The sequence below is a fragment of the Anneissia japonica genome, unplaced genomic scaffold (assembly GCF_011630105.1).
Source record: "Anneissia japonica isolate Jap-2015-1 unplaced genomic scaffold, ASM1163010v1 scaffold288106_len264728_cov135, whole genome shotgun sequence".
Classification (NCBI taxonomy): Eukaryota; Metazoa; Echinodermata; class Crinoidea; order Comatulida; family Comatulidae; genus Anneissia; species Anneissia japonica.
In genome coordinates this window covers 259,959-271,149 of record NW_022749702.1, presented here as the reverse complement: position 1 = coordinate 271,149, position 11,191 = coordinate 259,959, and the positions used below count along the sequence as shown (strand labels likewise).

The 11,191-nt window shown below is 31.6% G+C and overlaps 1 protein-coding gene across 1 annotated transcript in view; it reads left to right on the top strand.

Moving 5' to 3' along the window:
- Positions 1–59: 59 nt before the first annotated feature.
- Positions 60–11,191, top strand: part of LOC117121139 — a gene marked incomplete at its 5' end in the record, with an annotated part of 56,981 nt that continues 45,849 nt past the window's right edge. The window contains 7 exons of the mRNA XM_033266240.1: positions 60–334; positions 1,141–1,267; positions 5,297–5,458; positions 5,612–5,779; positions 7,445–7,699; positions 7,843–8,091; positions 10,618–10,860. Of these exons, the coding sequence (XP_033122131.1) occupies positions 60–334; positions 1,141–1,267; positions 5,297–5,458; positions 5,612–5,779; positions 7,445–7,699; positions 7,843–8,091; positions 10,618–10,860 (1,479 nt within the window). The remainder of the gene's footprint in view (positions 335–1,140; positions 1,268–5,296; positions 5,459–5,611; positions 5,780–7,444; positions 7,700–7,842; positions 8,092–10,617; positions 10,861–11,191) is intronic.

Genomic DNA, 11,191 nt, shown 5'->3' with positions numbered 1-11,191 from the left:
TTTTTAAAAATAAATCAAAACAGATATTGAGTCACTCTTATGATTGTATTACTATTTAGATTTGGAATCTCCCTATTTTGAAAAATGTACTGATTCGTTCACTGTTGGGACCGATCCAGGATTAGCGACAGCAGTTGTTTCGTGGGATGAGCCAGTTCCTATTGACAAGAATGGTATAAATAGGACAGTCCAGAACTATTATCCAAACGATATGTACAATGTTTCGTCTTACACTGTAGTCTATGTGGCATACGATATTTACAATAATAACGCTGTGTGTGAATTTGTCATCACGGTTAAAGGTAAAGTCAAAAGAAAAGGAACACTATCACATGTATTTATTTATTTATTTATTTATGTCTGCTCTATTATTTCCCTCATATTATAATGCAAATTTAAAAACTACAATTACAATTACAATTAAAAAGTTTATACAATTAAAAAAAGAGCTATATCATTTGTGGTCACAGTGGCCTTTTAGGTAACTTAAGATGCGAGGCAGTTTCCTGATATGGGGCATTCATCTTTCTTTCGGCAGTTGCGTGTATTAGATGGTTCTTGTGGTTTGGTGCTTTCTGCTGCTGTGGGAATGGATGATTTTCCCCATGTTGTTAAAAGATTGAAATTATTTTCGTTGAATACCTTGTGAAGCATCCTGCCTACAGGAAAGTGTTTTTTAACCAATTTCAGGGAGGACCTGCAGCCGATGTTGGTTTTCACACGTTTTTTGGATGGAGGGTTGGTTGTACTTCTTCTTTTAGATTAGTGCAAACTTCAATTTTGAAGGCTATAGCACTTTGGTGGTATGTGGTGGTTCGAGTAAGATTAATTTTTTCCAAGGGTCCCTTAAAAACTTCAATAGTTGGTGCTTTGCTAGTAGATTTATGTTCCTAGATGTCCGAGGAAAGAATAACATCTTCTGAGGGAGAAAACACCGTCAATCACTACTGATTGGTTGGGTCCTGCCGCTGAGGAAATTTTTAATCCAATTGTTAGTTTGACCATTGATTCCATACCAACGAAGCTTTTCAACAAGTCTAAGATTATGACATTGTCAAAGGCTTTTGAAAAATCTAATAGGCATACATCTGATTGGTACCCATCTTGCATGTTGGTAACAATGTCATGTATGAATTCCAGAAGCTGAGTTTCACAGGATCTTTTACTGCGAAAACCGTGCTGGAGCCTGTAGAGGATATTGTGACGGCTAGCATGGGTCATTATGTTACTGTAGATAATATGCTCCATGATTTTAGAATCTATGCAGGTAAGACTGATTAGACGGTAGTTTGCAGGATTGTATTTTTGACCTTTTTTTAAAAATTGGGGTGATGTTTGCTTTTTCCAGTCCTGTGGTACACTGCCTCCACGAAGTGACTTCCTAAATATAATGGTTAGATGATTTGCTAGGACATCACTCAATTCCTTAAGAACTCTTGGGCTGATGTTGTCTGGGCCTGAAGCCTTGCTTGGGTCCAGATTTTTAAGTAATTTGAGTGTGCCAGAGGTTGAGACATCTATGTCAGGCATATTTGGAAATTGGTATGGAGATTGGTCATGTTGCACAGTCTTTTTAAGATTTTAAAACTTTATTTCATCTTTAATTTTCCCATGTTTTTTACTAGCTAGCTTTGAATGCCCGATTTCTTCTCTTAATTTTTCTCTTAAGTTCTATGTCTATCCATGTATGTGAATCTCTTGACTTCGTGGTTTTATGGGGGATAAATAGCTGGATACCTTCTCTCAAGCCATCCCTGAAGAGGTTCCATACCTAGTCAACAGTTGAGTTAGACTTAGCATTAGCGATATTTCTGCAAGTTTCTCAGTATGTTGACGGAGTCCTGCCCATCCTGCTTTTTTATATAGAGCTACTCTTCGTGGGATTTGCTTCTTTCGAGTTGGCTTGATTTCCAGTTCGGTATACACAGCATTATGGTCACTGATACGAGGTATAACTTGTGTTCGATTAATTTGGTTAGGTCTGTTAGTTAGGAATAAATCAAGGGTATTATTTAGTCTTGTTGTTTCTTCAACAAATTGTGTCAAGCCATTATCATCTAATATTTCCCCAAACTTGTTGTGGAGTATAATATAAATCATCAAAGGTACATATACAGTGTTTAATAAGGACATGATGGAACATCGTAGTCTACCCTGTAGGGGTTTCTTCTCTAACACTAATGAAATCACTATTAACAGCTACTAGTGCACCACCACCTGTGGAGTTTCTGTCTTTTCTGTACACTCTGTATTGAGAACTGAAGTACTCGGCATCGCCAATATTTTTGTTAAACCATGTTTCGGTTGCAATAATAATATCAGGTTTTTCGATTAGGTTATAGAATGCAGCTTTTTTGTTAATTAATGATTGACAATTTACATTAACAATCCGTAATGGACGGGGCCCACTGGCTGATCTTGGTTTAGGCTTAGTTGGAGAGGAAGCTGCTTTATGATGTCCAAGATCGAGAGATGATTGTGAGCTTAAGCTTAGGTCTCCAAGTACACTATATCTGTTTTCAGACTCCACATCATGGAGGTCAAAAAGAGTACTACTAAAATTTGGTGCGTCGCACTCTAGATGATGTTTCGTTTTTATTGAGGCTAGTTGTTTCCAGGCGCTGGTTTAAACTCATTGTTCTGGAAACAGCTTGGTAAACGGCTGGTAAGTATCGTGTTGTAGATCCAGTGTAATAGTGGGGAATTTAGTAATTTTGATGGATGTTAGTTCCTTTTTTATCTTTTTGCACTGACTTTGTGATGTGCTCTTGATTGCGAGGCCGTCGTCCCGTTATAGACCGATGCTATTTTTGCCAAGTTTTTTTGCAAGGGACGACAGAATGAAAATCTAGACTACTTCACATACTTCCGTCCCGTCGAAACTGCCCATGGTGACGTTGAATGTGTCTTGGAGCTTTCCCTTTTCCATGTAAAATTGCTGTCATAGGATGCAATTACGTACTTGCATGATTATGCTTATTTCTATTTCGTAATGCTGGTAGACTTCTGCATGAGTTTAATAGAGTTGATTAACTGATTTTTTTTATTCGAAGGATAGAATTCCACGATGTCGATTGAAATGAATGTGCTGCTGGCTTTCTGTTTTATGCTTTTAGAGCAATTGATCACTGCTGAAGTGATTTTCCACTGATGTATTTTGGTTTTGGATATCAGATTCCAGTTAACGCGATCAAAGTTGGTTTTGCTTATGCGACCGATTTATGGTTTTGATGGGTTGATTAGTCTGCAGCTCTGTCTGTTTTGAAAGTTTTCTTTATGGTCCTTAAATGTGATGAATGCTTCTTTTTCTGCGATGGTTTCAACACGGTCGTCTATGTTTAGGTTCGTATCTTCAATTATCTACAAGGCCACCGTAACCACAAATGGTGACTTCAAATATTACATTGAAATTAGAGACACATTCAAAACCAGATATACAAACCATAAGCACACATTTAGCTCCTCGAAGCATAAGAACAGAACTGATTTATGAAAACTTGTATGGAAAATTAAAGGAAGCAAAATTACACCAAATCCAACATCAAATGGTCCATAATTGACAAAGCTACGATACAGTGCCGAAACAAAAAGCTGCAATCTCTGCCTTATTGAGATATGTCACATAATTTATTCAAAGAAACCATCAACTCTAAACAAAAGAACAAAGCTGCTTTCAAAATTCAGACACAGAAATAAATTCCTACTCAAGACTATGTAAAAACAATTAACATACACACCTGCTGAACCTCATATATACCTCCATTATCTTCCTATTCACTCACTCCTGAAGATTGTTACTGCATCAAATAGCTGTAAAATAATAATAAAAATAATAATAATAATAATATATACATAAAATAATAATAATTATTATTATTATAACAATAAATAATAATAATAATATATGCTGAGTTTCTCAAACAGCCTGAGGTCTTGCTTTGTGACCGTACTGGTCTGTGTAAACTCATGTACAGCCAAACTTCGGAACAGAAAGTAGTATGAAGACGAATTTAAGAGCAACAAAAATACATTTAATAGAACCAGACATGTTTCTTCGTATTCAATACGACTCCTTCAGTGTAACAAAACAAAAAACAGAATTCAGATATCCTGAGGTTTATATACCTTTGCCTATAGCTTATGCACATTAGAGTCAATTCATTCTAAATAGGTATTTGAATACATAGTAGTGTCGTAACTTGTTGGCACGTTAAAGTTACGTAATTCCAATTCTAGTTTCTCAAACAGTCTAAGGTCAAATGCTTAGTTTAATATCGTAGCTCTAATTTATTCTAAAATAGGTATTTGAATACATAGTAGTGTCGTTATAACTTGCACGTTAGAGTTACGTAATTCTAATTCGACACTAATTCGACACTAACAAATCAGCTGAAATAAAAGCGCATTTGTCTGGTTTAGCACATACATAGGTGAATTCATACAAACCATCACAGAAAGATATCAGGAACATAAGAATACTTAAGGAATTAAAGAAAAATAGGGAAATCGTTATAACAAAACCCGACAAAGGAAACGGAATCATTATTTTAGACCGTTTGTTTGTTTGTTTGTTTATTAGTATTTCTCCACATATACATAAATTAGAAGTATAATTCATATGGAAAAAAAAGTATGTGGATGGTGGTCAAAATAAGTTTGAAAACAAACTTTAAGATATGACCACCATTAAAAATAATTAATAAATCATTATTAATACAATGACAGAAATAAAAATAAAAAATAAATAAATAAATAATATGCAAAATTAAAAATTAAGTTTTAAGTATTAAGTAGTCTGGTTTTTATAAACAAGTAAGAATTAAACATATACAGCCACAAAAAATATGAAAAGAAAAGAAAAGAAAAAAAATATATATATATATATATACATATATATATATTATATTTATTTATATTTTTTTTAATTTTATAATTTTATTAATTAATTTTACTGTTTTTTTTTGTTTTGTTTTTTTTGTTTGTTTTTTTTTGTTTTTTTTTTGTGGCTGTACACCTAATCAATGTAGTCAAGAGAAGAAAGTAATGCTACAAATGTTAAAAATGTGATGCTTAAATTACCGTTCGATGTACAATGCTTGTATAAACAAAATTATAGAAGATCAAACGAAATTCGTTAAAATCAACACTGACCCTACACTCAAACAAGAAGGAAGTTTACAACGTTTTCTTAGGAGTATACATTAAACTGGAGAGCTTGACGCGGAAACTTACAAACGAATTTACCCGAAGGGTTCTATACCTGCAAGAATATATGGTTTACCGAAATTACACAAAGCATTTGGTGATGATGGTTTATCAAATACTAGACCAATCGTCTCGTCCATTGGAACCTACAACTACGAACTAGCCAAATGTTTAAGCGAACTGATACAACCACATATACCAGAGGAATACACCGTTACCGACACGTTTACATTCGTCAAAACCATCAAAGACAGTAAGTTAACAAACAAATTCATGATATCATTTGATGTGGAAAGTTTATTTACAATTATACCATTAGATGAATCGATAGACCTAGCTGTAAATTACATCACTACATATAAACATGAATGCAAATTAAAACCAAAAAATCTCCGAAAAATTCTAGTCACAGCAACATCAGGACATTTTCGTTTTAACAAAGAATGCTATCGAAAGATTGACGGTGTTAGTATGGGATCTCCGTTAGCTCCCATCCTTGCAAACCTATTCATGGGACACAACGAAAAATTGTGGTTAACGGACAAGGACTGCCCAGAATGGATTTATACTTGCGGTACGTCGATGACACATTTTGTTTATTTAACAATCAACTTGAAGCAGAACTTTTCCAGCAATTTCTAAACTCAAGACATACAAATATAAAATTTACTGCTGAAAAGGAACAAAACAACCAGATTAATGTTTTTTGGACGTTTTAGTTAAAAGATTAGAGAATGGAAACACCAAAACTTCAACGATCATGAAGAAAACATTCACTGGACTTATGTTGAGTTATTTTAGTTTTTGTCCGGGAATTTATAAAACCAGAATGATTAGTACTTTGTTAGACAGGATGTATAAAATTAATATTAACTGGTTTGGATTTAATGAAGATGTAAATGTCTTTAAAAATATATTGACAAATTATTAGAAACTACCTTGATAAAAAATACAATAACGTTCAAACCAAAACTAATAGCGATGAAAATGTTATTTCAAGTTACCATTTATTGGAAAAATGTCTAAACACACTAATGAAAAGATAAATACACTATGCAAAAAATATTGTAGCAATTTAACCATCAACATGGTATTTAGCACAACGAAAATAAGTAGTTTTTTTAATAGTAAAGACCCTATTAGTAATGACCTCAAGTCCAACGTTGTATATCAGTTCACATGTGGAGGCTGTAAGGCCTCATACATTGGGGAGACTTCCCGCCATTTTGCAACAAGGATAGAGGAGCATTTACATAGGGATAAAAATTCACATATATACAAACACATCAAAAAATACAGTAATTGCAAAACACAGAGTAACAAAAAGTGCTTTGAAATAATAGATAAAGCAAATACACAGTATCAATTAAAAATCAAAGAATCCCTCCATATTAAATGGAAGAATCACGAACTTAACAGACAAGTTCAAAGTTACGAGATTACACTAAGCATTTGAACTAGAATTAGAATTACTTAACTCTAACGTGCAAGTAACGACACTACTATGTTTTCAAATACCTATTTTAGAATAAATTAGAGCTACGATATTCAACTAAGCATTTGACCTTAGACTGTTTTAGAAACTAGAATTGGAATTACGTAACTTTAACGTGCCAACAAGTTACGACACTACTATGTATTCAAATACCTGTTTAGAATGAATTGACTCTAATGTGCATAAGTTATAGGCAAAGGTAAATAAACCTCAGGATATCTGAATTCGGTTTTTTGTTTTGTTACACTGAAGATGTCGTATTGAATACGAAGAAACATGTCTGGTTCTATTAAATGTATATTTGTTGCTCTTAAATTCGTCTTTATACTATACTTTCTGTTCGGAAGTTTGGCTGTATTGTTCATGAGTTTACACAGACCAGTACGGTCACAAAGCAAGACCTCAGGCTGTTTGAGAAACTCAGCAAGAAGTTGAAAAAAGCTGACGCAGACATAAGTTTTCTCAAAAATTGTAGAACTTTCGGCGTTTTCCCTAAATTTATTACATTTAAATTATTATTATTATATTAATATATTATAATTTTAATATTAAATATTAAAATTATTATATTAATATTATAATAATATATTATTATTATTAATATTATTATTATTGTTATCATTTATTTAATATAGTTAGAAATGTATACATCCCAAGGATAACTATATATTATTGATATATTTTAACCATTTAATAATTTAGTTATAACGTACATAAATTAGGTTGTCCCATATTGGTTAACAGATCTAGAAGCTCCAAATATTACGTGCCCTGACAATATTACCGTCGAAAAGGATCCTGGAAATACAACAGCATTGGTCGACTGGATGGTTCCTGTACCGACAGATAATGTAGAACTTACCAGATCAAGTCCTGTGGCGGATCCTGATAGACAGCCTCCGACTGCGATCGCTATTACTCTGGAATCTCCTCAAACATACACTGCTACAGACACAGCAGGAAACAGTGCTTCATGTACATTTTTTATCACAGTTGAAGGTAGGTATAATATAACCTTTCAAAAGACTGCAATAAAATCATGATTGTTTTTACTCATTATAGTTAGTTTCAGCACAGACACTATTTAATATTCCTATATTCAAATTTATTATGCTTCAAAAGTTAACAATTGTATTTTTAAGATATAGACAAAGAACCTCCTCTAATAGCTAACTGCCCTGTCGATATGAATCTTTCAACAAGTGCTGGCGTAAACTACACTAATGCTACATGGACTGAACCTACAGTGACTGACAATGCGGGGACACCTAACCTAACTTCAACGCATTCAGTCGGCAGCGAATTTTATATTGGCAAAACAGTTGTGATATACACAGCTGTAGACAGCTTTGACAATACTGCCACTTGCAACTTTACAATTTGTGTACAAGGTAAAAAATATAGCTGCTGCAACACAGCTTTAACATTAGTCAAATTGTATTTCATTCGTTTCATTAATCCATTCACCACTTTACCAGATTCACAACATTCGTTTCATTTATCGAAATTATTTCTTTCAATTCATTCATTACATGCACCCCATTTATCTTACATGTCATATTTATCTATTCCCTTTATTTATTCATCTCATTCATTGAATTTATCTCATTCAATTGATTAATCTATTACATTTATTCATTCATATCATTAATTGAATACATCATATATATATATATGTGTGTGTGTGTGGGTGTGTGTGTGTGTGCGTGTGTGTGTGTGTGTGTTATATCTACGGTGGTCATTCAATTGATTAATCTATTACATTTATTCATTCATATCATTCATTGAATACATCTCATTTTTATTCATCGCATTTATCTACTATTTCATTCTTTTCGTTAATTCATCGACATTTGTCTTCTCATTTGTTTTTATATCATTCATAAGACACTTTATTTGCTTCGTTCATTTGATTTATATCGTTTATTTAGATGATTTCGTTAACCTCTTTCATTTTTCTTCTCGTTTACCTTCTTCTTGTTCATTTCTTATACTTTTTATATTTCGTTACCGTGGTTCACTTGGTTTAATTTGTTTTTGTTAATTAACATGTGTTTTATTCACAGATAATGAGCCACCGACATTTGACTGCCAGAAAAGTTTCGAAATAAACACAGCCATTAATTCCAATGCCGCAAATGTCACATGGAATTATCCTACGTATATGGATAATTCATATAGAGACGTTAGTGTTATTGAAAGTCATTCTATACCAACCATATTGGTAATCGGAATCCACGAAGTTACGTACACCTTTACAGATATATACAATAACACAGATTCGTGTTCCTTCAACATAACTGTAATTGGTAGGTAATAGTTAACCATATAATAATAATAATCATAATAATCATGAATAGTAATGCATACAGACCTAAAATATAAAAAATGTTTTTTTTATGCTATAAAGCATAAACCATTCATTAATATTATAGGCATATATGTTGATAATGATGATAATAATAATAATAATAATAATAATGACGACAATGATTATCATGATTATAATAATAATAATAATAATAATAATAATAATAATAACGATGATTATTATGATGATTATAATGACAATAAAAATGACAATAATAATAATAATAATAATAATAATAATAATGACGATGATTATTATGATGATGATCCATTATAAGTATAATAATAATAATAATAATAATAATAATAATAATAATAATAATAATAATAATAATATGATACAGGTGGGTATGTACTTTTTTGTGTAAATTGAATTGCCTATATATGACACTAGGCCATACACCATAGATAATCCAATGAATGGCTAATTGATAGAATATTTACACAATTTAACGCTCGGAATGTTTGTATACTAGCAGTTTATAGTAAAAAGTAGAATGCTGCAAGTATGCAATTCCTGTAAATAGACATATTAGTTGCTAGTATCTTGTTTTAAATACCAGTTGTCCAAGTGCATATAACAGTTTACTAATTTCGGTTTAAATGAAAGTTCTATCCTTAAAATTGGCAAAAGTGTATGATTTGGTGATGATATATAATAGGAATGAATTTTGAATTTTCTTTTACAATGTTACAAAAGAACTTAAAAAATATACCAACAATATAATTAACAAGGAATTTGGAATTTATTTTTAACCAAAGGCTTCATTTTAAATACTTAAATCCTTTTTAAAATAGTGGCTTCTTCTACAACATGCTTCTCAGTTATTTAAATCTGTTTAAATTGCCGTGTACTTTTTTTTATAAATATTTTATGTCTCTAGATGCCCAAAATTAGGAGCTGGTAATTGTAGAGCCGCTACCCATAAAGGGACGAAGAAAACACTTACAATACAGTAGAAAAATATTCTATGTTTTATTTACTATTCTATATTTATGCATAATTTCATATCTCAATATATTTTGCAAAAAAAAAAAAAAATTATACTTGGACGATGTCAAAATGATAAAAAGGAGTCTCAGGAAACCCAAGAGTTTGTACATCCAAAACACCTGCCCTAACGAGATTTACTAATAAATGTAATACATTGAAAGTTAGTTGGGATATTGAATTTATATCTACCTCAGCCTCACCATGGTGGGTCTGAAGTTCATATAATTCATCGACATTTGTCTTCTCATTTTATTGATCTCATTCAATACACTTTATTTGCTTCATCCATTTAATTTATATTGTTTATTTAGATCATTTTGTTCACCTTTCATTTTTCTTCTCGTTTACCTTCTTTTTGTTTATTTCTTATATTTTTTTTTTATTTCGTTACCGTGGTTCACTTTGTTTAATTTGTTCATATCTTCAATCCATTTACCTCGTGTATTTCCATTCAACTCTATCTAAATCATTAAATTTCATCCAGTTTCATTCATTGTAATTCACTTTTTTTCAATCTCTTGTTTTTGTTAATTAATATGTGTTTTATTTACAGATAATGAGCCGCCAACATTTTACTGCCAGGAAAGTTTCAAAGTAAACACAACCATTAATTCCAATGCCACAAATGTCACATGGAATTATCCTACGTATATGGATAATTCATATAGAGACGTTCGTGTTATTGAAAGTCATTCTATACCAACCATATTGGTAATGGGAATCCACGAAGTTACGTACACATTTACAGATATATACAATAACACAGATTCGTGTTCCTTCAACATAACTGTAATTGGTAGGTAATAGTTAACCATATAATAATAATCATAATAATCATGAATAGTCATGCGTATGTACCTAAAATATAAAACATGTTTTATACTATAAATCATAAACCATTCATTAATATTATAGGCATATACGATGATAATAATGATAATGACGCATATAACGACGATGAATATTATGATGATTATAATGATAATAATCATGATAATGATAATAATAATAATTATATATATAACAATAAATAATATACATAATATATATATATATATATCGCCACTGAGGAAGGACTAGTGTTGTCCGAAAGCTCTGGTTCTATTTCTGGCTGTTTTACTTACTTT